The sequence below is a fragment of the Rhinoderma darwinii genome, chromosome 10 (assembly GCF_050947455.1).
Source record: "Rhinoderma darwinii isolate aRhiDar2 chromosome 10, aRhiDar2.hap1, whole genome shotgun sequence".
Classification (NCBI taxonomy): domain Eukaryota; kingdom Metazoa; phylum Chordata; class Amphibia; order Anura; family Rhinodermatidae; genus Rhinoderma; species Rhinoderma darwinii.
In genome coordinates, this window is record NC_134696.1 from 83509838 (window position 1) to 83537636 (window position 27799).

At 42.9% G+C, this 27799-nt stretch overlaps 1 protein-coding gene across 1 annotated transcript; it reads left to right on the plus strand.

Moving 5' to 3' along the window:
* The first annotated feature begins 1860 nt into the window (after positions 1-1860).
* Positions 1861-23535, plus strand: VPS11 (VPS11 core subunit of CORVET and HOPS complexes). The gene is made up of 16 exons (XM_075840135.1): positions 1861-2082; positions 3348-3497; positions 6905-7040; positions 7597-7760; positions 9666-9898; positions 10027-10234; positions 10616-10767; positions 11560-11746; positions 12250-12393; positions 12474-12638; positions 12791-12952; positions 13461-13600; positions 13702-13904; positions 16887-17058; positions 18461-18683; positions 22991-23535. Exons 1-16 carry the CDS (start codon positions 1942-1944, stop codon positions 23153-23155), a joined length of 2745 nt encoding a protein of 914 aa, XP_075696250.1. The 5' UTR covers positions 1861-1941; the 3' UTR covers positions 23156-23535.
* Positions 23536-27799: the final 4264 nt, after the last annotated feature.

A 27799-nucleotide genomic window follows, 5' to 3' on the forward strand; every position in this document is an offset into this window, starting at 1 on the left:
ATGGTGAAATCCTGTTCCTTGTAAAACCCCCTCAAAAAACAAGGGGGCACTCCCTCCGTCTGGAGAAAAAAAAGGTTTAACCTGCAGAGACGACAAGCCTTCTTTACTGTGAGAACTGTGAATCTATGGAATAGTCACCGCAGGAGCCGTCACAGCAGGGACAGTAGATGGCTTTAAAAAAGGGTTAGATAATTTCCTAGAACAAAAAAGTATTAGCTCCTATGTGTAGAAATGTTTCCCTTCCCGCCCCATCCCTTGGTTGAACTTGATGGACGTGTGTTTTTTTTCAATCATATGAACTATGTAACATTCTACATGGCCTTCCAGTATGCCCATCTGTGCAGCTTACAGTAAGGGCCGGTTCGCATCAGCGTTCGCTTTCCGTTGAGGCGTGCTGTCGGAGGTTTCTGTTTGCATGACCATTGATATCATTGCTAATGGTTTCTGTGTCACCGTTCCAGCAGGTTTCCGTTTTTTCGACGGAATCAACTGCGCAGTCGACTGCACTATTGATTCCGTCGACAAAATGGAAACCTGCCGGAACGGTGACAAATGGAAACCATTAGCAATGTTTCCGTCATTATTGATACCAATGGTGATGAAAAGGGAAGCGGTAGTTTCCGTTTGACTTTCCTTTGCGGGGTTCCATGACGGAAACCTCCGACGGAACCCTTCAACGGAAAGCCAACGCTGATGTGAACACAGCCTAACCTGTAGTCTAGTAATGGACTGTAGATCAATTCCATAGGGATTATTATTGCACCTACGTCCATTCACATGTCTAATCCCTACTGTTCTTTATTACGGAGTTGGAGGCGCTCCATGTACTGCCATACGGTGTCATCTCTGATATATATGTAATGTGGCATTGACTTGTTTACTCATGAATTTTGTATGACTAAAATCGGGGACACTTGAAGTACAATTATGGGCCCTTAGCAGTTTATGGTTAAGAGCCACAATGTTTTGCTATGGGTGTGGATTTTCCATAAAATCGGTGGCAGAAATCTGTAACGGACGCTTGGATTTCTGCTGCAGATTGGCCATCAGATCCAGATGCTTATTAGGCTGGATTCACACGAGCACGTTTGGTCCGTAACATAGGGAACGTATTTCTGACGCATTTCCCAGACCGACCACAGTGCAGGGAGCCGGGCTCCTAGCATCATAGTTATGTATGACGCTAGGAGTCCCTGCCTCGCTGCAGGACAACTGTCCCGTACTGAAAACATGATTACAGTACGGGACAGTTGTCCTGCAGCGAGGCAGGGACTCCTAGCGTCGTACATCACTATGATGCTAGGAGCCCGGCTCCCTGCACTGTGGTCGGTCTGGGAAATGCGGCCTGAACATGCTCGTGTGAATCCAGCCTTACCCTATTGTAATTCAAGGGAGCAAATCTGCGGCTTTTCAGAGAGGAGTCTGCGGCAATATTGAACAGGCTGCAGATTTTGCAATCTGTGGTTATTCTGTGCAGATATTTTCCTGAGCATGTGAATGGGATATATGATATCTCATTCACATGAATTGTTGCCAGAAAGAAAGCAGTTTCTGTCAGGATTATGCGCCTAAATCCTGATGCAATCCTGAATATGTAAACATGGCCTGAGGGTGTGGGATTTCGGGTTATACACAACACGGATTTGTGTGTTCACACCAGTCGGGTGTGATAACATATAAGAAAAATCCTGAGTTAAACAAATCTTCACTAATCATATTCACTTGAATTCTGACTTCTTTATTTTGAGGAATATCTTTTGCTGTACGTCTTGGTTATTTCCGGGATATTACCAACATTCGGGCATCTTGCCCATAGAAAAGATGGCTACCGTGCACTAGTAGGAGCGGAAGCGGAGGCGGCTAAGTGATGTTTTGACAGCTCATCCCATCACGTGTTATTACTCTGATGTCATGTGACTGGGCTACGCGGAAGACTGGGAAATGGCGGCGTATCTACAGTGGAGGCGATTCGTTTTCTTTGAGAAAGAGCCGGTCCGTCTTCCTGGGGAGGGCGGGAAACCGCTCACACTGCCTCCCGGGCTGACAGTATGCGACTCCGGCCGGGGTAGTCTGCTGTTTGGGGATATCCTTTCCTGGTCATTTTTATGTGTGTGAATGAGAAGATGTTGTTGTTATACATCCGTATTTACGTGTGAGCAGTGCTACTCCAGCTGTTGTGACACTACTGCTCCCAGCATGCACTGAGGTCTAGTTGTCCTGTAATGCTGGGGGTTATTGTTTCACAGCAGCACAGAGAATTACAGGAGTAAGGTTTCTGCAATACACAGTCCTGTATCTGTTTCAGGCTGGATCCACGATGGAGGTACTGATGAAATCTGTGTAATGTGGCACCGTAGGCAATGTGCCAAGTTGTTCAGAGAGCCCCCACATTTATGTCGCCATGTTCACAAGGGCTCAAGCAGGGAGATAAGGGGTCCCGGGCAAGATGGCTGCGTTCAGTTGGAGTCTGTATAGTGAGGTGGCCGCACGTCTCTTCACTTGTACTGACATTCTGTCCGCTATATAATCGCAGATGCTCTGACACTTCTGGCTGCTTATGAAAAATATTAGACTATTAGATTAAAGGAATTGTCCAGTTTCAGCTAAATATATATTTTTTTATATGATTAGAATTATACAATGTTCCAATACACTTTCTGTATTAATTCACAGATTTCAAGATCTCTGCTTGTTGTTATTCAGTAGGAACATTCTATGTTTACTTCCAGTAGATACAATTCTGTCCATGGTCATGTGATGGACGCACAGGTGCACAACTCGTTACGAGACACTGCTCTGATACACATACTGTAATTAACGAGCCGCGCACCGGTGTGTCCATCACATGACCATGTAACGAGCCGCGCACCTGTGTGTGCATCACATGACCATGTAACGAGCCAGGCACCTGTGTGTGCATCACATGACCATGGACAGAATTTTATCCACAGGAGGTAAACATAGAATGTTCCTGCTGAATAACAACAAGCAGAGATCTTGAAAACCGTTACGAATTAACATAGAGAGTATATTAGAAAATTGTATAATGTTTGCATATACAAAAAAATAACATTAACTTGCTGAAACTGAACAATTCCTTTAAACGTCCCATCAGCAATGTTACAACTACCAGCAAACAACTAGTGACTGTAATCGTCCTGCGTTGAAAATAACAGTTTTAGTTTTTCCCTCTGGAGATGGCCATTATGCCCCTCCATCATATCTTATTTACCATGACGTGGAGCTGTGAGACCCCTCAGCCTGCTTCCTCCTGGGCATGACGCCCTGTGCACGACGCCCTGTGCACCTTCATGTAGTCACTTGTTTGTGTCTTTTACTGAGAATCAGATATGACAGGACAGATTTGGTTTCTGCCTCGATCCCTACAACTCACCTCTTTCCAGGCTTATAAGCTCCGCGTCACCCACCTTCATCAACTAAAGCAGCACAACATCCTTGTCTCTGTAGGGGAGGATGAGGAAGGGGTAAATCCTCTGGTAAGTGAAGGAAATGAGTTCAAGGTATTGTCCGGTTTAAGCAAATTAATATTGATTTTTTATATGATTAAAAGTTATACAATTTCTCAATATACTTTCTGTATTCCTAATTTTTTTCAAGATCTCTGCTTGTTGTTTCGTAGGAACATTCATTGTTTACTTCCAGTGAATACAATTCTGTCCATGGTCATGTGATGTACACACAGGTGCACGGCTCGTTACATTGTCATGTGATGTACACACAGGTGCACGTCTCGTTACATTGTCATGTGATGCACACACAGGTGCACGTCTCGTTACATTGTCATGTGATGCACACACAGGTGCACGTCTCGTTACATTGTCATGTGATGCACACACAGGTGCACGTCTTGTTAAAATTGTCATGTGATGTACACACAGGTGCTGGAATTGTTACAGTTTGTGTATCCGAGCTGTCTTCTAATGACCCCAGCACCGGTGCATCCATCCCATGACCATGTAACGAGCCGTGCACCATACAAGTTTTTGATTTTTTTTGTGGGAGAGGAGGTGACCAAAAAGCCGTGATACCGGCGTCTACATATTTATTTTACTGCGTTCATCTTGCAGGTTAAATAATGTTATATTTCAGACCTTTACGAACACGGCGATGCCAGTTATGTTTATTATTGTTTTTTTATATGATGCTTTAGGGGAAAAGGGAGGTTTTTGAACAATCAATATTTAAAAAAAACCTTTTATTTTACTTTGCACGATATACTGCAATACTAATGTCTGACAGTCGGCAGGGCTTAATAGGAGTACAAAGATGGCAGACCTGGCGGCCTTCATTAACCCCTTCACGACAGCCATACGGCTATATACTTGCCGATGCCCTGTGCAGTTGTCACGTGTATATAAACGTTGGCAGCGTTGAATGGGGTTTAATGAGTGCAGTGCTGCTTCATTGTAAGCAGTGCTGCACTCTTCTGTCTGCCGGGGCTTTGAGATCCCAGGAATTACACACCCATGTTCATAGCGCAAACCCCCCTGTATTTAGCGCCACCTAAGCTCCCTCTAGGAGCGGAATCCCCGGTCGGAGCGCTCTGGCTGGGGATTCCCCTGCTCGAAGGAGCCCGAGACTTCCCTCTATCCCCCTTGTAGATCGTGCCACCCCCCTGGCCATAGCATTACCCCCCCCCCCCCCTGTTGACAGCGCCACCTAAGCTCACTCTAGGAACGGAATCCCCGGCAAATCGCTCCGGCCAGGGATTCTGCTCCTACTGGGAGCCCCTACCGTCAATGTCCATATATGGACAGTGACATCAGGGGATCCCTGTAGGAGCGGAAGCCCCGGCCAGAGCGTCAGCAACTGGGGGAGGGTCCTCTCTACATGGGGGGGATTGTGCTGTCTACAGGGGGGGGGTTGCTAGCTAAATGGACACTACCTACAGGGGACACCAGTGCTATCTACATGAGCACTGTGTGGGCACTATCAACTGTGGCACTGGCACTACCTACATGGGCACTGTGGTGTTTTCAGGGGGTTGGGACAAAAAAACGTTAACAAATAAAGTTCATCCAGATTTTTTATTTAACGGCCATAAAAAACGGATGGCAAATGGCGCTTAAAAACAGTCAGACGGCCGGCAAATGGATTTAAATTTTGAGACACACTGATGCAAAACCGCCATGAACATCTGACAGTTGATCCATTGTTACTCAGCCTTTTTTAGGTTTCTTTTCACATCGTGTGAATATGGCCTTATAGCCTCCTTCACTCTCCCCTCACAGCGATCCGGGCTCACGGAGAGAGAAGGCTGATTGTTACCGAGCTGCAACAGTAATTATATATCCAAAATAACAAAAAAGTGTTGTTTTTCACTTTTTTTGTGATTTTGTCTGCTCATAATAACAACATTTAAATACATAGAATTAATTAAACTAATCTAGAAAATGAAAGCCTCAAAAGTCGTTATGATATTCAAAGTGGTTGCAAAGATATTATGATTTATAGAAGTGCATAGCAGACCCTTGGTCATGAAGAAGTTAATGCTTCAGCATACAAAGACATTTTGGACAATTGCAGCTTACAACTTTTTGGGAACCGTTTGGGGTTCGGCTCTTTCCTGTTCCAGGGTGTCTGTGCCCCAGTGCACAAGATCCATAAAGACGTGGTTGGGAGAGTTTGGTGCGGAAGAACTTGACTGGTCCGCACAGAGCCCCGACCTCAACCCCATCCAACACCTTTGGAGTAAACTAGAACGGAGATTGTGAGCCCGGCCGTCTCCTCCGACATCCGTGTCTGACCTCACAAATGATCTTCTGCATGAATTGAAAAAAACCCAAAAACCAGACACTCCAAACTCTTGTAGAAAGTCTCCTCAGAAGAGTGGAAGATGTTTCAGCTGCAAAGGAGGGAACCACCTCCATATTAATGCCTATGGATTTAGAATGGGATGTCATAAAAGCTCCTGTAGGTGTAATGTGTAGGTGTCCCAATACTTTTGTTCATATAGTATTTATCTCTTATATCTCTGATAATTTAGGTTTTATTTGTAGATGTCAAAAGTGTAAAAATCGTCCCAAAACCCTGGCAGAAAAAGGGTTAATGGTCTCCATATTTTAACATCTTTTTATTGTTTATATATGGAATTAATCTATATAAATAGTTCACTTTGCAAATACATTGCATTACTTATTATGTTCTGATCGTTTAATAATAAAAAAAAAAAGGCATATACTTGAAACTAACAATAATAAGTATAATAAGTAGTCGTATGACCCCAGTGTTACTGACCATCCTGATGCTGAAGGGTGAAAATAAATGCATAGGGTCTGGGAAACATAAAAAAGTAACGGTGCTTAAAGGGGTGGTCCTGGCACGGATAACTGATGACCTATCCACCGGATAGGTCATCAGTATATGATCGGTGGGGGTCTGACACCCGGACCGATCAGCTGCTCTGGCTGCCTCCGGCCACCGGATGTCCATGCCGGAAGCAGATGGTTCCGGTCCAGGATAGCGGCCGAGCTGTAATTCTGCAGCATGGTCACTATGCAGTGGTCGGAGCCACCTGCTTTTGGCTCCAATCTCTGCATAACATTCGGAGGCAGCCAGACCAGCTGATCGGTGCGGGTTCCGGGTGTCAGACCCCCACCGATCATATACATCAGTAGTCTGTGCCTGCACTACCCCTTTTAAAGTTTTCCGGGGGGGTTAATGTTTGGAAGGTGGCGGTATTTGACTGGGTTTCCTCACACAGCAGATCACATTAGTTGGTAGGTGACTCTCGTTCTTGGTTTTGGGAAGTCTCTTGTTGAAAATTTGTCCTGAACCTATGGTAGTAATCTGCAAATTTTGGCAAACAACCTAGAGCTCTGTAGGGACAAGTCTGAGACCCATTGCTGTATTTCTCTATTAAGATTCATTCCCTTTTTCCAAGGTCAAAGTTTGGAACCTGGAAAAACGTGACGGAGGAAACCCACTTTGCACGAGAATCTTTTCTGCCATTCCTGCTAATAAGCCGACAGTTGTGTCCTGCATAACCGTTCACGAAAACCTCAACTTCATGGCTATCGGTAGGTGTCGCACATGTAAGACTATTGTAGAGATGCCTAGGATGCATGTTTTTGTACAATGCTCGGTGTTCTACCCCTCCTGGATGTTTCTCACTGCTTGTTCATATGGTGCCAGTATAGTCCTTGGTCTCTTACTTGACAACACTCTAATATTTGGTCATACATAGTCCAATTGTGTCAGAGATTGGACCATACGGAGCAATTTTTGGGCCCTTCACATAGTCAACAATGAAAATGTAAGGTGTCTATGGAAAATTTCATAATTTCAACGTGGCATCGCAATTATCCTATACAATTGTTTTTCACTTGTGGGCATCAGATAAAGTTTTCCTACACACCAACAAACACAAATCACTGCACAAAAACAATGAATCAATTGCAACAACACTTGCAATAATTCTGACAGCTGAAAATGTGACACAAGTCATTTTGTCTACGGACAGTGCCCGAGTCATTTGTAATGTCTTTTATGTCAGGGATTTTCTTCTTCGGATTGTATATCTCACTGCGTCGTTCTTCCTGTTCCATCATCTTCTTATCGTCTGCTTTCCTCAAGGTTTTGCTGATGGAAGTGTTGTCTTAACCAAGGGGGATATAACTCGAGACCGACATAGTAAGACGCAGATCCTGCAGGAGGGGAGTTTTCCCGTCACCGGCATGGGTTTCAGACAATCCGGCAAGACCACCCACCTTTTTGTGGTCACTACAGAGAGTGTCAGGGTAAGCAGGTCGCTCGTATGCTAATCATTTACATGGTTCTGCGTTTTTGTCCCCCCCCCCACTTCACCATTCTTTCCCATCGCAAGTTAACAGAACTTCTAGACTCCCAATTTGCACACTCTCTTCTATTCACAACCATCACTCTTTTGACTGTATAGCTTTCAGAGAACTCATTTAAAGGCTATGTACACATTTGAAAGGAAATTATTTTTTGATCAATGTTTTATGTGTTTTAAATTGACTTTTATAAAAAAAAAAAATATATATATTTTTTTCCTTTTTTACGATACAGCTTCTATGTATCCTGTATACATAGAAGCTGTATTCTTCTCTCTCACCTAAATCCATCAGTTCGGCTGAAAGCTGGTCCACACAGGATGCAGCTGTTATCGATCACATCTAAGTTATGAACTAAGTTATGATCGATATTAGCCGTCAGTTCAGCTGAACTGACAGATTCGGCTGAGAGAGAACGATACAGCTTCTACATATACATAGAAGCTGTATTGTAAAATAAAAAGAATAAAAGTACATTTTAAAGTTTTTTTTGTTTTTAAAAAAAAAAACTAAAACATTGAGGAATTAAATCCTTTCAAAGGTGTACATAGCCTTTAACCTGTTTTTTTATATTCCATTTTTAAGGCGATCCAATGGCGTCTCTGGTCTGGCAGCCATTTATCCTCTTTCCCTATTGAAATAATGCATGTTTGACTATTGTTTATGGAAGAATTGGGAACATAGCTGTTGGCTGAACAGTTTACTTACTATATATTCTATTGTATGTGTGGGCAGATATAGGTAAGCATTGTAAATACTGGAAATCCTAAAGGAAGCCACACACGAGAAGTATTCTTCTAGAAGGGGAATCGTCTAAGGATATCCTCTCTGAAACTTTGAGAATGGTGAAAGAACAGAACATGAAATGAACAGGACCCTTAAACTTAGAGGGTTTGTCCGGGCATGGGGCGGTTTTTCATACTGATGACCTATCCACATGTTAGGTCATAAGTATATGATCGGTGGGGATCCGACACCCGGATCCCGCACTGATCAGCTGCCTCCGGCACTGGGAGTTGTACAGTGTTTGAAACAGTCCGAGGGCCCGGAAGTGAGTGCCGGCGTCTCCCTGGAGGGAGCGGACGCCGCGAAGACAGATGTCCATGGCCGGGGCCGTCAGAGGGTAAGTCTGAACGACGGCCCCCGGCCATAGATATTACACTCCCTTAGGAATATCCTAGTATGAAACGACCACAAGTCTTCTGTGACCATACCAAAGAGACAAAGCAGGGGTGTAGTACAGTAGAAACCAGTGCAATTCCTTCCCAAAATGAGTAGATCCAAGGACATAACCAAATCATATGCCAGATGTCTGATCTAGGGGCGCCACACCTATGGCACTCTGTGGTCGACACCTATCCATTTTATGAAGCCTGACCGGAATCCGATAGCTTTGGTGGAGTATGAGCAATTGAGTCATCCTGTTATTGGCCGCTGGGGACACTGTGTGAGATTTTAACATATCACTCCAGATTTCAGGTTCAATGCCAGGTATCCACTCCCTCCATGTTGCCTCCACAAGCAGGGCTGCGCCTCCACTTTGGCATGAATAAGAATTGAGTATATAGTCTAGATCAAACCTCTAGGACCTTGGGACCTAAAGATCCCGATGAGGGGAAAATTAGATATGGATCGTCCCGTTGACCGATACGGAGTCTGCAGTGCGTGCCTAAAGGGGGTTTATATTATATGGGACCGGGATGAATTATGCCATAAAGGAGTCTTGGCCATTACATCAGTAAAAGAAAGCCGCAAAACATATTGAATAATATTTTCTTTCGACTCTTCAGAAACTCCCGCTGCCTGTTATCTTACATTTTGGTTACTTTTATTTTGCTCCATTTTTAGGCATATGAGCTCAGTCAGAAGGATTACCCATACGCTGACTTGGATTCTCATGGCTGTGGCCTGCGTTGCTCAACCATGTCTGACCCATCTCAAGACCTGCAGTTTGTAGTGGCCGGTAATGAATGCGTGTATCTTTACCAGTCAGACGAGAGGGGACCCTGCTTTGCTTTTGAAGGACAAAAACTAATCGTACATTGGTATCGCGGTTATCTAGTCATTGTATCAGGAGAAAGGTAAGACGGTAATCCTGGAGACTCTCCGTACAATGCTCAGGTCTGCTTCTTTTAGTTGACTTTTTATTTAGATCCATGTGTATTGACATTGCAAATAAAGAGGATAGATAAATTTCTTATGCTTACAGAACGGATTTCGCGGCACGTGGTGGGGATAGCGGTGCACCGGACAGGCAGACGCTGACCGTATATGACCTGGGAAACAAGCTTATTGCTTACAGCTGTGTTCTCCATGATGTGGTTGATGTTCTGGCAGAGTGGGGCTCTCTCTATGTTCTCACACGGGATGGACTCCTGCATGCCTTGCATGAGAAAGATACACAAACCAAGCTAGAGGTACATAAATATTCTCTTCGTATATATGCCGGATCTACTTACAATAGTGAGGTTCTTATTTAGTTCCAATATCTGTATTTACTCCATCCCCCTTATTTCATTTTTACCATTATCCAGCATTGAAGGTGCGGCATCTGAGGTTTCTCGACATTATGGATTGAATGTGGGCGCGCCCTTCTGTCCAGGGCCCGCTTGTATCTCATTTTAGGGAGTTTAGATAATGGTTTCCTTCAGTCTCTTCTACGCGATTACTACATGTGACATCAGATATTTTATATGGATGACTATGAATACAGAGAACTGTGATCCTTGGATTAGATACATCTTTATATTGAATTTGCATAGATTGAGTTGATCTCATTTTTCTTGTGCCTCTTTTAGATGCTTTTTAAGAAGAATCTTTATGTTATGGCTATTTCTCTAGCCAAGGGCCAGCACCTGGACAGCGATGGGCTGTCTGAGATCTTCCGTCAATATGGAGACCACCTGTATAGCAAAGGAGACCACGATGGAGCCATCCAGCAATATATCCGGTATCTTATAATTTCACTCCACATCCGTCTTATAATTCTTTCACAATGTACATTTCTTTAATACATGACAAATTAACAGTGGGACTATCGGTCCTAAAGATCAGTGTGAAGTTCAGTGATTTCCTTTAGACTAAACTGATGCATCCAATCTGGAAGCCGTAATTCCTAGGTTCATAACATCCATGGTTGGTTTATCCCCTTCCCGCATCATCATGAACGTTTAAGTCGCGGTTAGTGTCACTTTCCCACATTCCTATGTACAGTACGTGATGTGATTGCTCGGGGCACAGAAGCTGTGCCCGTGCGATCACCCATTTAAGGACAACTATAATATTTTTGGTCCTTTTCATCCGACCAAAAAACAGCCTAACTGTATATGTTGTCTGGTTGCTTTCCATGCCTGCCTCATAGATCTAGTGATGCCATTTATTTCACTCATAAGCCTAAAAATGCTGTATGCAAGTTAAAATAAATGGCTTTGGGCTGTATCTGTGTTATAGTCGTTCTGGATGGCTGAAAAAGACCTAATTTACATGGCCCCATCCACTATCCTAAAATAAAGTATCTACCCTTGGATTTATAAGGACGTACGACTACTAAGGATAAGCTGAACTACATTGTGAGTAACATAGACATAATCGAACCTATATGCAGCTTTAGCTCCGTCCCAGTACTGCGTTATTTTCACTAAAATCTTCTATGAGAATCCTGTTCTTGTCCTGTATGGAGACAGGTATTTTTTCCCGAATTTTATTTTGTTTTTTGACTGCTGCCTTTTCTACTGTCTAATAGAACAATTGGGAAGTTGGAGCCTTCCTATGTTATCCGCAAATTTCTAGATGCCCAGCGCATACACAATTTGACCGCGTACCTTCAAGCATTACATCTGCAGTCTCTAGCCAATGCAGATCACACCACACTTTTACTGAATTGCTATACTAAGCTAAAGGACAGTGCCCGCTTAGAAGAATTTATTAAGGTGAGAAACAGTGACTTCATGGTTTTTGTTCTTTTTGTAAATCCAAAAAATACCTCTTCTTTGCTGCCTAAATTCATCTTGTATTGTGTGTTTTTGGTCCTTTATCGCTTATTGACACGGAGTGCAGACAATTATTAAAGTTGACTTCTTCTCTGCAAATAAATTTTTTATTCTGCTTTGTGTAAGGCTGGTTTCACACGGCCGTGTTCAGTCAATGATATACGGACAGTATGTCGGCAGTAGTCCCTGCCTCCCCGTGGGAATACTTTCCCGTCCTGAAGACATGATTACAAGGACTCCTAGCATCATAGATAAGTATAATGCTAGGAGTCGTCCTCCCTGAACTGTGGTCAGTCCAGGAAATACTGCCGACATACTGATATATCACGGACCGAACATGGCCGTCTCAAACCGGCCTAATACTTTCTTATATTATTGGCATAGAAATGGTGTCGTGTTTACAAGTTCAATAATTGACAATGTTTTTGCGTTTGTTCTGCCAGGCCAGTGAGGGTGAAGTACATTTTGATGTGGAAATAGCCATCAAAGTTCTTCGACAAGCTGGCTACCATTCACATGCCCTCTATTTGGCAGAAAAACATGCCCATCATGAATGGTACTTGAAGATCCAACTGGAAGACATTAAGGTGACTTCATAGGCCTGCATGTAAAATACTGCGTAGCTTTCAGAGTCCGTACATTTTATATTTCCTTTTCTCCCTCGTAGGACTTTCAAGAAGCTCTGCGGTACATTGGACGCCTGCCTTTTCCTCAAGCGGAGAGCAATATGAAATGTTATGGGAAAGTACTCATGTATCACGTGCCCAACGAGACAACCCAGCTACTCAATGACCTTTGCACTGACTTTCCCCGACCCGCTGGCGGGAACAAGGTGAGCTATTTACAGTTCTTAAATTAGTTTGTTGTCATGTGGGAAACGTGAGCAGAACTTCATTTGACATCCGCTATTAACCCCTTGTTCTGTAAACTTTTAGGGACGTTTTTGGGTCGCTTTTAAAGACTGCTTGTAAACTTGTCATTTAGGCAAACCCTGAAGAATACATTCCGATATTTGCTAACAATCCCAGCGAGTTGAAGACTTTTTTGGAGCATATGACCAGAGTGCAGAGTGATTCTTCCCAAGGAGTTTATGACACTTTACTGGAGTTACGTCTGCAGAACTGGGCACATGAGAACGACCCACAGGTAAGCCATGGGCACCTCATCCATTATAATGTGCTTCTAGCTCTTCAAATGGGCATTATATAAAGAGAGGAAAAAAGCCGGGGTATTCAGGTGTGTTCTTGTTCAATTAGTTTTGTGACTAAACGACGGTATTTGCAGGGTCAGGACAACTGGTGGTTATATTAGTAATATCTCTATAAAGAAATGAGAGCAATGCATCCCATGGTTTCTAAAACCTTTAGGCTAGGTCTGTATAGTGGCATCTGAAAATCATGGTAAAACCGCTGCATTAATGCTACTTCAATGTTTTCCTATGGATCCCTGTTGGATTCTTTTGGGCAAATCACTTGCAAATATTTTTTGCCCATACATCGCAATAATGTTACGTTTTCACTGTTTGTGTCGCCGTGAAGCCCCTGGCATAGACATTAGAGGATAATCATTTGAAACACTTGGTGGTATGTGTGTTATATGTGTTTATATTCACTTGGGTGATACAAGATAGAAACGCTTGAGTTCTTTATAACAGGCAAAGCAGCAGCTCCAGAACGATGCCATGACTCTCCTGAAGAGCGGACGCTTCAAGAACGTGTTTGATAAAGCGCTTGTCCTGTGCCAGATGCATAACTTTCAGAAAGGAGTGCTGTATCTGTATGAGCAAGGCAAACTGTGAGTGTATGCGTTACCTGCCTGGATTTAAACAAAGGTTTTATATTCTAGCAATTGACATAAATGTCTTCCTACATGATTTTCACTGTTTTTCCTCGTAGCTTCCAGCAGATCATGCATTACCACATGCAAAATGACCAGTACCAGGAGGTAATCGAGGCTTGCAAGCAGTATGGGGAGCAGGAGAGTTGCTTGTGGGAGCAGGCACTTAGTTACTTTGCACGTAAGGAGGAAGACTGCAAAGAACACATTGCCACTGTATTGAGACACATTGAGAGCAAAAACCTCATGCCTCCGCTGTTGGGTACGTCTCTCGCAAGTCCAAAAACAGTCACCCAAACCTCACAAAAAGTTCTGTGTGTGAATATATCCTAAATGTACAAGTTTTCCATCCCGGCCCCTAACCAACAGCCGTTTTACCTGGCAGCCTCAGTCTGTCTTCTACTGATCTAGGGCACAGAGAGGTGTTCTTTTGGTTGGCAGGAGGGCTCAGAGTTTTTTATGTGGGTGTTCCTGTACCTGTAGATAATGCTAGTCAATGCAGCACGTCACACAGCAGAAGTTTTTACATACGAATATTGAATCTGCAGTATGTTCTAACTTGGTTCATGCTAGTACTTTATCCCCCCCCCCCCCATATATGTCAGTGACGCAAGAAAAATATGCAACATCTTAATTTTATCCATATTTATGCCAGAATTTCCATTCCTATTTTATATAACTGTGCTATGGACCTCATCCCTTTCTTAGGTGCTCACCTTAAACAGTTACATATTAAAGGGAACCTGACGGCAGTTTTGACCCCTCAAAATTGCTGACAGCACTATATAGAGGACGGGGAGAGTAGTGCAACCATACCTTGGGTGATGGTTATGTAGGTTTAATGATTAAGAAATCCAGGTATAATGAGCGCCACGATCGCAAGTGCCATGGATGCGGCGCCTTTATTTTCAGTGCTCCGGGCTCTCTGCACTGAAGAATATTCCCCAGCCTCTTCCATTTATGTGAGAGTGACCGCCCTAACGGATTTCTGATTGACGAGAGAGGTGTCTCTCAGTGTAGAGGGGAGTAGCTGGTGAGAGTCCAGAGCACTGAACATGAAGGGGGCCGCCTCCGTAGCACTTGCGATCGTGGCGCTGAGGACATTAAAACCTGGATTTCCCGGTCATACAAGCGGCATGATAATCAACCAAGGTGTGGCCACCCTACTCTCCCTGTTCTCTATATAGTGCTCTCGATAGTTTTGAGGGGTCAAAACTGCTGACAGGTTCCCTTTAAAAAAAAAAAAAAAAGAAAATGTAATACGACTTAAAGGGGCTCTGTCACCACATTATAAGTGTCTAATCTGCTACATAAGGAGATCAGCACTATAATGTAGTTGACGGCAGTGCTTTTTATTTAGAAAAACGATCTATTTTTACCACGTTATTAGCGATTTTTAGCTTTATGCTAATTACTTTCTTAATGCCCAACTGGGCGTGTTTTTACTTTAGACCAAGTGGGCGATGTACAGAGAAGTGTATGACGCTGACCAATCAGCGTCATACACTTCTCTCCATTAATTTACTCAGTGCATAGTGACACTGCGTTTCTTCGCTATATGTTGTCTTATACTGAAACATTAACGTTACTGCAGTGTTTAGACAGTGAATAGATATTCCTTCCAGCCAGGACGGGATGTCTATTCACAATCCCGACACTTCGCTAACGTTTCTGTGGTACTTACAGCAGAGCAAGCGTAATCTCGCTGTAACCTGTCATTTACATTGTGATCTCGCGAGATTACGCTTTCTCTGCTGTAAGTACCACAGAAACGTTAGCGAAGTGTCGGGATTGTGAATAGACATCCCGTCCTGGCTGGAAGGAATATCTATTCACTGTCTAAACACTGCAGTAACGTTAATGAGTCAGTATAAGACAACACATAGCAAATAACACAGTGTCACTATGCGCTGAGTAAATGAATGGAGAGAAGTGTATGACGCTGATTGGTCACTGATTGGTCAGCGTCATACACTCCTCTGTACAACGCCCACTTGGTCTAAAGTAAAAACATGCCCAGTTGGGCATTAAGAAAGTAATTAGCATAAAGCTAAAAATCGCTAATGTGGTAAAAATACATTTTATAAATAAAAAGCATTACTGTCACCTACATTACAGCGCCGATCTCCTTATGTAGGAGACAGGGCACTTCTAATGTGGCGACAGAGTCTCTATAAGCCAGATGGCTGCCGATTCGAGTTTTTTTTTTAAACGTTTTAAAGAGGCTCTGTCATCACATTATAAGTGTCCTATCTTCTACATAAGGAGGTCGGCGCTATAATGTAGGTGACAGTAATGCTTTTTATTTAATAAAATGATCTGTTTTTACCACTTTATTAGCGATTTTAGATTTATGCTAATGAGTTGCTTAATGCCCAAGTGGGCGTATTTTTACTTTAGACCAAGTGGGCGTTGTACAGAGGAGTGTATGACGCTGACCAATCGGCATCATGCACTCCTCTCCATTCATTTACACTGCACATAGGGATCCTGCTAGATCCTTATGTGCTGTCTTATACTAACACATTAACAATACTGAAGTGTTTAGACAGTGAATAGACATTTCTATTCACAATCTCTGCACTTCGTTACTGTTTCTGTGGTAGTTACAGTAGCGCAAAGCGTAATCCCGCGAGATTACGCAGTAAATGACAGGTTACAGCGAGATTACGCTTTGCTCTGCTGTAACTACCACAGAAACCGTAACGAAGTGCAGAGATTGTGACTAGACATCCCGTGGAATGTCTATTCACTGTCTAAACACTTCATTATCGTTAATGTGTTCGTATAAGACAGCACATAAGGATCTAGCAGGATCCCTATGCGCTGACTAAATGAATGGAGAGGAGTGCAGGACGCTGATTGGTCAGCGTCATACACTCCTCTGTACAACGCCCACTTGGCCAATAGTAAAACACGCCCACTTGGGCATTAAGCAACTCATTAGCATAAATCTAAAATCGCTAATAAAGTGGTGAAAATAGATCGTTTTTTTAAATAAAAAGCACTGCTGTCACCTACATTATAGCACCGATCTCCTTATGTAGGAGATAGGGCACTTATAATGTGGTGACAGAGCCTCTTTAAGTAAACTGTTGTCTGTTTTTGTAGCCACCAATCCACAGACAGGGATTTATATACAGTTTCAGCAAACTTTAACTTAACTTTTTCAATGTGTTAAGTGTCAATTTAAAGTCTGCTGCAACTATAGGCCTAATCCAGTAATCGGTTTCTTCTGTTCCAGTGGTGCAGACCTTGGCTCATAACTCCACTGCCACACTGTCTGTCATCCGAGACTACCTGATCAACAAAATGCAGAAACTGAGTCAGCAGTCAGAGGAAGATGAGAGGACTGTTAATCAATACAGGGAAGACACCGCTCGCATCCGTCAGGAGATCCATGAATTGCGGAACAGGTGAGATTGCCGGCATTTAGGTCTATACGGAATGTCTAAAGATATTTAAAGCGAATTTCCACCTTCCATAATAAAGTGGCCATAGATTAATAAATCAGAAATAGACGACTAGGCAAAACTGTTCCTTGCATGCCTTGGTTATCTGAACATTGTAATTGATGACATATCGCTAGGATATCCCACCATTGTCCGATCAGCAGGGGCCTGACAGCTGGGTACGCCGCCAATCCTGAGAGAGAAGGGGCCGCAGCCCATTCAGCTTTTTAATACCCAGCACCGCTTCAAACAGCTTCTATGTCAAGAGAGATATTGGAATTCTTCTATTTCGCTGCAGTGGCCATTTTTTAATACAGGGATTACGGGATCTGTGGCCATATTGGTTGTTACTATTACATCAGGTCCTGAGCAGCTGACGACAAATGGACACCTTGTCCTGAATAGACGTTCAGTGTGAATGAGAAATGTCTGCTGTTCTGGTTTTCATTCGTAGTTGCACCTTGAAGGGGATCTTTTATTTTGGATGTTTAGGGTACGTTCACACGGAGGTTTTTTGTCAGGAAGAAAAAAATCTGCCTCAAAATTCCTTCAGGATTTTTGAGGCAGATTTTGAAATGTTAGCGTTTTTTTGCTGCAAAATTGATTTCAATGGCGGTTTAGAGGCGGAAACCGCTTCAAGAAAGGGCATGTCGCTTTTTTTTTGCTGTGTGCTTTTAAAAGCCGCCCGGGATGAAAAAGATGCCTTTTCGCCACTCACTAAAATCAATGGGGGGAGATTTTGGTAATTTTTTGGCGCTGATTCCGACACTGTTTCCACGTCAAATTCAGCGCCAAAAATCTGTGTGAACCTGGCCTTACATTTCTATGCAATGTATCCAAAGAGAACTTTTTTAGGATATGTAAAGTAGAGTGCCAAAATGTACTGACCCATGATAGTATGTGAAATAAATAAGAGTTTATCAACAATGAGGTTTTTATAAGTTATTAGTGCCTTCCTATCACAGGCCCTTGATATATGTATGTAACTTTTTGAAAATAATAGCTTAACCTCTAGCTCTAAAAACACAGATTGTATAAAGTTGACTTTGGGCTGTTGTGCAGACCTCCCTGTGTGAGTGGCGGCCCAGTCTTGTTAGGAGGCGATGCTTTGTTATTCTGTCTTTGCATATTATGCTGTTCTTTATTAATACTCCGCACGTTACTTGAGGAAGAGCTCCTAGATCGTTTTTGTTTTTTTCTTACTAGAATACAGAGCAGCAGATATTCATTTGCTTTGGGGTGTTCGAGCTAATAATGGCTTCTTGGGCATTTAGATCCTTTACCTAAATATTTGGAACATTAGATTGGAATTAAAATTCTTTTGCACTGGCTCGCCTCTGTATATGTGTTTGTTTCCCTTCATAAGTCCTAAGATCTTCCAGAAGACCAAGTGCAGCATCTGTAGCAGCGCTCTGGAGCTGCCATCTGTGCACTTCTTGTGTGGCCATTCTTTCCACCAACATTGCTTTGAGAGTTATGCGGAGAGTGATTCCGACTGCCCCACTTGCCTTCCGGAGAACCGTCAGGTCCTTGATATGATCAGGGCTCAAGAAGAGAAGAAGGACCTGTATGATCACTTCCAACACCAGGTCAGTCCAACACCATCTATTATATAGTTGTACCTAGAAACACCTCCAAAGAATGTCGCAGCTCCCAAAATGTAACGGAGCAAAAATACATGAATTCCTTTAGCCCTGGATATGCTTATTTAATATCTACTACACTCCTGTAAGATTAAAAACGTGTGGTTTATCTAGAAAGGATGTTTGGTGTCAGATGGATCAGGGCAATTTTTTGCATGCAGTGTGGTCCTGTGATAGAAGAACTCCCTTATGGTTGGCAGTCCTCCTATTTATGAATACCCAATTTGACTTTCCTAGTCCCCTCATGTGTGTCTTTCGGGTCCTAGATACACCCTGGTCTTTAAACTTTTCTTCTGGTATTACAGATTTGTTCAGGCAAGATTGTAATCGTGGCCTGGAAGTAAATGGACACCCCTACCCTAGCACAATGGCTCGCATTAGTTAACTTTTATATCCCATTTTACAAAATCATTTATATAAACTGTAAGTGCCTGGTGAAATTTGCAAACTTATGGTCTCCCTGGCTAGATAATCCTGTTACTGCACACTGTGATACAGGTTAGAGGAGTGGATCGCAGGGTGATCAGGTCCCAGTTCCGGGGGGTGGGAGAGTGGGGCCCATGAATGCATGTGTTCTGTGCATGTGTTCGATCTATATAGTTGAGGCTGTGGTTTTCCAATGTATACCAACCCAATGATGTTCTTTGACATACGTTTGGATATTGAGATCTAAGCACGCATTGACATGTACGTCAGATTTGTTACCCCCGTTTATATGCCTAAAATGCACCACAGTCGTAGTGGAAATTAAACCTAGTTATTGGAATCGGCCTGTCTGAGCGGCACGAAAAGAGTCAGTCTCTCTCTCTCTCTGTCACCAGGATGCACTATTGGAAGAAGACCAGCCGGCAGAGGCAGTGTGATGCTCTGGGCATCATTGGGTCCTGGTATTCATGTGGATGTCACTATGACACCTACCACCTACCCAAACATTGTTGCCAATCAAGTACACCCTTTCATGGCAACAGTATACCCTAATGGCAGTGCTCTCTTTCAGCAGTGTAATGTGCCTGCCACACGACAAAAATTGTTCAGAAATTATTTGCGAAGCATGACAAAAAGTTAATGGCATTGATTTGACCTCCAAATTCCCCAAATATTAATCCAATGGAGAATCTGTGGGATGTGCTGGATAAACAAGTCTGGTCCATGGAGGCCGCACCTCACAACTTACAGGACTGATAGGATCTGCTGCTAACGTCTTGGTGCCACATACCACAGGACTTCATCAGAGGTCTTGAGTCCATGCCTCAACGGGTCAGAGCTGCTTTAGCGACCTACACAATATTAGGCAGGTGGTTTTAATGTTATGGCTAAATGACGTAGAAGTATCATGTGCTTGGACATGCTCTTTAACTCCTTCCCGCCTTATCACGTACATCTACGCGCCGACCTCCAGTACTACCTAGATAACTGCTATCCCGGCCGTTTAACATTTTTATTCACTGCGATCAATGCAGATTTGACAGAGGCCGTGAAGGCTTCCTTTGTCACCCTGGCATTGCATCCTAACAGATCCCTGGGCATTTTACTTGCACAGACTAGTGTAGACATATGACATTAAAAAGTAAAAGTCCCATAATTCTGATAAATGGCATAAAAAAAAATATATGGCGAAATTGCATTTTTGAAGCAATCTGCCATTCTAAAAAGAGACACCATATAAATTAAACTTGAACTTATATGTCCCTCAAAAATGTTAAAATAAAAGCCACAGCGCGTTCCGGAAAAAAACAAGGCCCTAAACAGCTATGTAGATATGAAAATAAATGTATGGCTGATAGAATGCTGTGAGGAAAAATTAAAAGGACCGGTAAATCCGCAGCCGCTCCGGTGGTCCCCATCACTCTTTGTTGATCTCACATTTATATGTTGTGTATTTTTAAGTACTGTACAAAAAAATCCAAACAATGGAAATGTTTAAACCGTAGCTTTTATGTATGGACAGAACGCTATCTTCCATTTGAACAATACTGTACATTAATTTGTTTCATAGTAACCTAATGTGTGAGGCTGAAAAAAGACAGAAGTCCATCCGGTTCAGCATATTATCCTGTCATGTTGATCCAGGGGAAGGCAAAAGCCAATTTTCCTCATCCTAGGAAAAAATCCTTCTCGACTCTAAATCTGGCAATCAGAATATCCCTGGATGAACGACCCATCTGCAGTAATCCAGTAACCATAACTTGTAATAATATTACACTCAGAAAAGGCATCCAGGCTCCTTTTAAACTTTTTACTGAATTAGGCCTAATTCACACGAACGTGTCACACGGACCTATATAATTCAATGTGTCCGTTATTTCAACGGACTGTGTGAGGGGTCCGTGAGAAAATAGGACATGTCCTATTTTTTTTTTTTTTTCACACTTCACGCATCCCTCCATAGACTCTAGTCTATGGGGGATGCGTGATATCGCGTCCCGTAGCGCAAAGCACGGATGCACCTCGGACGTGAAAAATGTCTGAATCCGGCCTAAATCATGACTACTTCTGGCAGAGAGTTTAATAAGTTCCCTGCTCTTACAGTAAAGAACCCTCTTCTATGTTTTGTATAGACAAAGAGGATGCCCCCTTGTTACAGTTCTGGGTATAAATAGATCATAAGAGAGATCTCCGTATTGACCTTTGATGTATTTATACATAGTGATTAGATACTTAATACCCCTGATTTATTTTTTTCATTTATTTGTTTGTTTCAAATACTTGTATTTAACTTTTAATTCATCACAAGGTGTAAACACGAGGTTCAAGGTACAAAAATGTCAAAACACTGGTGATGGTGGTATACAAAAAAAAAAAGACACAGAAACAACTTAAACCTTTATACGAAGACCAAGCAAAATTTTGCAATTGCACCCATCATTTTACCTCTTTCAATTCCTGGACCCCATCAAAGGCTTTGTAATCTGGCCCAAAACCTGGAGTGGTCCTCGCTAAATGCTACCCAGTAACGCTACATTCACACGAACGTGGCCAACCTCGGACATGAAAAACTGCAGTTTTTCACTTCCGAGATGCACCCGTGCGGGACTAGAGTCTATGGAGGGATGCGTGAAAACGCAAGAAAATAGGACATGTCCTATTTTTTTCATGGACCCTTCACACGCTCTGTTGACACAACGGTTGTGTGAACGGCCCCATTGAAATACATGAGTCCGTGTGACGGCTGTTGTTTTAACGGCCATCACACGGACGAGATACACGCTCGTCTGAATGAGCCCTAAGGCTTCTGATATATTAGCGTTTCAGTATTTGCAGATGATGCTAAGCTCTGTAAAGTAATCAACGCAGGGGAGGATAATGTAATACTACAGAGGGATTTGGGGAAGCTGAAGGCATGGGTGAAGAAATGGCAAATTAAGTTTAATGTGGATAAATGTAAAGTTATGCACTTGGGCCGAGGTAACAAGTTCTACAATTATGTATTAAATAGTCAAACACTGGATAAATCTACCACTGAAGAAGACTTGGGGATATTGGTAGTAAGTAAACTTAACTTTAGCAACCAGTGCCAAGAAGCTGCTGCAAAGACAATTAAATGATGGGATGCATCAAAAGAGGCTTAGATTCTCATGATAACATAGTTTTGCCTCTCTACAAATCACTAGTTAGACCACATATGGAATATTGCGTACAATTTTGGGCGCTGTGTATATGAAGGATATAGCTGAACTGGAAAGGGTGCAGAGGAGGGTGACCAAGGTAATTAAGGGAATTGGTGGATTGCAGTACCAAGAAAGGTTATCAAACTTGGGCTTATTCTGTTTATAGGAAAGACATCTTAGGGGCGATCTAAATAATGTACAAATAGGCCTATAACCTTGACAGGGGGGCATCCTCTATTTCTAGAGGAAAGGAGGTTTCAACATTATCATAGATGGGGATTCTTTACTGTACGAGCAGTGAGACTTCCACACGAACCTGTTCAAGAGAGGCCTGGATGCCTTTCTTGAAAGATAACAATTTTACAAGTTCTGAGTACTAGATTTCTGGAAGTTGATTCAGGGATTTATTGAGGGAAAGAAATTCCTCCCGGACTCCAATTATGCCAATCGACATTTGCCTCATGGGATTTTTTTTTGCCTTCTCCTGGAATCAATATGGTAAGATTTTAGGATGGACTCTATGCGATGGGGTTCTGTCTTTTTTTTTTTTCTAACTTATCTATGTTACTATTGTATTGAGATAACGTTTACTTACATTTCTATAAACCCGATTTTATTATGAGTTATTTTTATTTTTCCCTCAAGTTAAAGTGTTCTAATGATGGATTCAGCGTGGTCGCAGAATACTTTGGCCGTGGTGTATTCAACAAATTGACATTGATCACAGACGCCCCTGCAGGGAAGACGACCGGAGTGAAAGATTCTGGACTACAGCGAGACCTCCTTATTAACACCAGGAGAAATGTTTAATTCAGCGACAACCACTATATCTTATGGAGGACTCTTACCGGATGTGGTGTCTATAGTCTGGCATCATGAACGTCTCAGAACAATTTCTTGGCAAGCCTATGTAAAACAATGAGCTAAAGCCAGGGACTATTTATCTGGAATGAAAACGACAGACAATTGTTGTAGCCCGGACCTGACAAAGTGAGATTATAAAAATATACAGCGGTCAGTGTGATCGGTCAGAAACAACAGTATTTGGGGCCCATGTTATGTCTGCTCTGTGAATTCAGTTATTTAAATGTAGCTTTTCACCAACGTGTAAAAGAAACCTCTCGTTTGGCTACCAGCAGTATGGCATTGGATGGCACAGATCATGTCAGTAAAATGAATTGTACATCTGGGCATTGTTTTTATTTTAATCGGGATATATGTGTTCTATCTACTTCTGCTGTAAGCATCTCTACCACATAAAAAACCTAATCCTATTATGAAATGATTGGATATAATATTTAGTCCGCCACCTGAATCACGTGCAGGGGCGTAGCTAATGGCTCATGGGCCCGGGTGCTAGAATTCAGCTTGGGCCCCCCTACCCCTCCCCAACACCACCATCACCAGACCCCTGCGCGCGCCTATGCCCAGTTGCCTTGCCCAACAGCCCCCATAGTATAATGTCCCTACACGGTATAATGCTCCCATACAGTATAGTGTCCCCCATATCAGCCCCCATACTGTACAATGCCCCCATATCAGCTCCCCATACAGTATAATGCCCCCATATCAGCTCCTTATACAGTATAATGCCCCTATATCCGCCCCCATACAGTATAATGCCCCCCATACAGTATAATGCCCCCCACATCAGCTCCTCATACAGTATAATGCCCAGATATCCGCTCCCCATACAGTATAATGCCCCCCACATCAGCTCCTCATACAGTATAATGCCCAGATATCCGCTCCCCATACCGTATAATGCCCGCATATCCGCTCCCCATACAGTGTAATGCCCCCCCACCATATCAGCCATCCATACAGTATAATGCCCCCCCCCCCCCACACCATATCAGCCATCCATACAGTATAATGTGCATAATAGAAAAATAACAGAATTACTTGCCTATCCCCGTTCCCACGCCAGGTGGAGGATCCTTCGTCTCCTCCGGTGTGTGCTATAAGTGACTCGGCGCAGACAGGCACGATGATGTCGCTACATCGCGCCTGCATGCGTCGAGCTGCTCACGGCACAGTGAATGCTGGAGCAAGGAGACGTCAGCTCAATGCTCCAACATTAAATAGAACCGGGACCTCGGTGAGTGACTCGTGACACCCCCCCCCCCCCAGGGGGACGCCACCCACAGTTTGTAATGTATTGTGCAGTTTGCGATAAAGAGAGGAGGGGGGGCTGTAAGTTAATGGGCCCCCCCTCTCTACCGCAAACACAGACAGCACAATACATTACGAGACAACACAATACATTACGGTACAATACAGACTGCAGCTCCCCTGGAGTCCTCCGCACCAACTCTTCCACTGCCCTGGCTGGAAGACTAAGTGTACCATGTGACCGTAACCCGGAAGTGCCAGCTTCACGGCACAGAAAATTTATTTAACCAGCATGCTGTATGGCAACGGGGGCCCCGTGGGCCCCCCAGGCTTAGGGGCCCAGTTGCAGCTGCGACCCCCTATAGCTACGCCACTGATCACGTGTATTGTAAGCGATAAAGTCCTGTAGCTACGTTTAACTTATAGGTGATGTGTATGAGTAAATCTTTTTTCCATTCTTCCACATGAAAGTTAACGGTTTCCATATATTCCATATGTAGAAAGACTTTGCATGCATGGCCACTGCTCAGCCAGGAATGTTAATTGAGTACCTTTGTTATTGGGATTCCCAGTGGTTCTGCTATAATTTATTCATCAGAAAACACCTTTAATTTTAAAACTGTATAAGTTTTCTGTAATGAGTACATTGGTATTTAGCTACATTTTTTTGTTCATTATGATTTTTGGCCAATAGTTTAGTGCAGTGTTTCTCAAACTAATCCCTGGGGGGGTCGTGTGCAACTCATCGATGGTCCCAGTTTCAGTTGTTAGGACGCAGATACAGTTGAATCCAATGCCGGAGCTGACAGCTGTCAGATCATAGTGGCCGGGAGACCGGTAGTAATAGGTTACTTCTCGGTCTTACTAGACCTAGCATATCCCTAACAGTGACAAAAGTCACTATAACAAACGGTTACAGTGGAAAAGTATAATGTAAAAAAAAAAAATGAAATACTAATGTCCCCCAAAAATATTGTTGACCTTTGAGGGACAGGGCATAATACATGAAACAAAAAAAAATAATAATTACCCATAAAAATATCCCCAAAAAAGCTCCCCTGCCAATCATTATCGTAATGCTAGCCCTGACCCAATTACCCTAAAAAACAACTTGTGCTATATCAAAATTGACGGTAAGCAATGACCATCAAATAAAAAGTCTATTTTAGGGTAACACTATATAACTGCCAGAAAAATGTAGCTAAAAAGTAAACCTTTTCTTTTTACTATTTTTTTTTCAAACTATAAGCCTAAAAATGATAAGAAATTAGCATTGATCATGAAAATATATTGCGAAAATCATGTCACTAAACCAAAATATAAAAACCTTCTAGCTGTTTAACACATGCTAAAGGTGCCTGGTCCGGGACTGGTTAATTTGGCATTTGATGACCTAGCACAGAACTGGGAAAAAATTTAAAATTTCACAAGACCAAAAGACACAATAAAGAACACCAATTAGGAATTTTCCCTAATTAAAACACAAAAATCCCCCAAAAACAAATACATTTTATTCTGGGGTTTCTTCCTGCAGGTTGACCGTCCTCACCTAGTGAGTTTTAAGCCTCATGCATACAAGTAAATTATGGCTCCGTACGACTTCCAGCTGTAAAACGGTACCCATATACTTTACTGTACCTCTGTATGCCTCAGACTCTGTATCTCTAAGGCCTCAAGCACGCGGACGTGTTTTTGCATCTACAAAACCCGCAGACTTGAAGATGCATTGCAGACCCATTCATTCCTATGCCCACATACACATGACCGTGGTTTTCACTGTTCCATGCAGGACCGCAACTCCGTACCGCAGAAACTCAGGACATGTCATAATACGGGCCACAAATTCAGTACAGACTTGCCCCAGTAGAAGCGAATGGGGCTGTGAAAACTGCGGCTGACATATGGCTATACCTCAGTCTGTCATCCGCAATTGCGATTTTGCGGATCGGTTGCTAAGCGACGACGACGGAGCTCTGTCTGTATTTTCCTTTTTTTTTTTTTTCCTTCAGTTGACTATATAAAAACACGCCGGAAACACGGGACCAGTTCAAGAGGAAGCTGAATGATAGAGAGGAGTGGGGATTGGGGCACTAAAAAGTCTGTACCTGTACACCAAGCAACTGTCATTCCTGAGTGATGTCATGGAGATTGGTCCGTGGGTATTGCACATTATACTGTTGTTATACTTGTGCAGTCAGGGTAGGTAGTGATGCATGGGGCTATGATGGCAATGGAGTAGGTATTGGGGTGCACAGTGGTCGCAATTGTGAATATTTCAGGCTTACAATGTGGCCCATGGCCACCTGTACCTAGTCTAATCATCTAATCTATGTAATTTTCTACACATGCCCCTGGTACTAAAGGTCAGGGGCGCACGTAGTGGGGGGTTTCAAGTTAACACCCCCAGTGTCTAGTGCTGGAAGGCTCTAACATAACTATGAAAAATGTTTACAAAAATGCATTCCTTTTTTTTTTATTTGCTGAAAAGCTGTAATTATGGCAGAAATTATGCATGTTTTCCTCCATGTACATTCGGTCCAAAAAAAACAACACAATGTGGTCTGTTTTTTAAGTACGGAAATTCCCTGCGGCCAACACGGCGGATACGCAGACTAGTTTTATGCAGCGTATACACCATGTGTGAACTTATCCTTAGCAACCACGCTGCTGTGGTCATGGCACTTAACAGCATCAAAACATTTCAATTATATTTTTTTTTATACGTTTCCTATAGAACAAAGGATAATCTCGACACAGAGGAGGACTCCAATGAGACTTTTTTTTAAATCAAACAACTTTTTATTAAATTTGACAACACAAGATAAACATCTGGTACATACAAAAAAAAAATATTTTGTTATATTAAACAAAATGCATGCATGACCCACCTATACCTCCGTCACAGTACATTTATACCATATCCCTCCCTCCACCGTTTCTTTCAAACCTCTATCTTCCTCCTCATCTCGCACTCCTTGCCCTATGGTAATAGACATCTATATTTTCCAGTTGTGAGCCATCCACTGCATCTTAGTGACCCCCTATCTCCTCCCCTTCAAACCAACCATCCCCCCCCCCCTGGTACCCCCTTCCTTCCCAGGCACTTCCGGTCGACCGTCTCATCACCTTAGACATTCAAAATGAATTCCCTCACGAAACCACCTTGAGGAGTCTCCAACTAACTCGCCATTCCATGACTGTGCAACCATGTACCCCATTGTTTATCATATTTGTGTATTGCCCCACGTTTCATATATATCCGTTTTTCCAAAGATACCGAATGGTTAACATAACCCACTAGCTCAGACACTCCCGGGGGATCCTTTTGCAACCAGTATT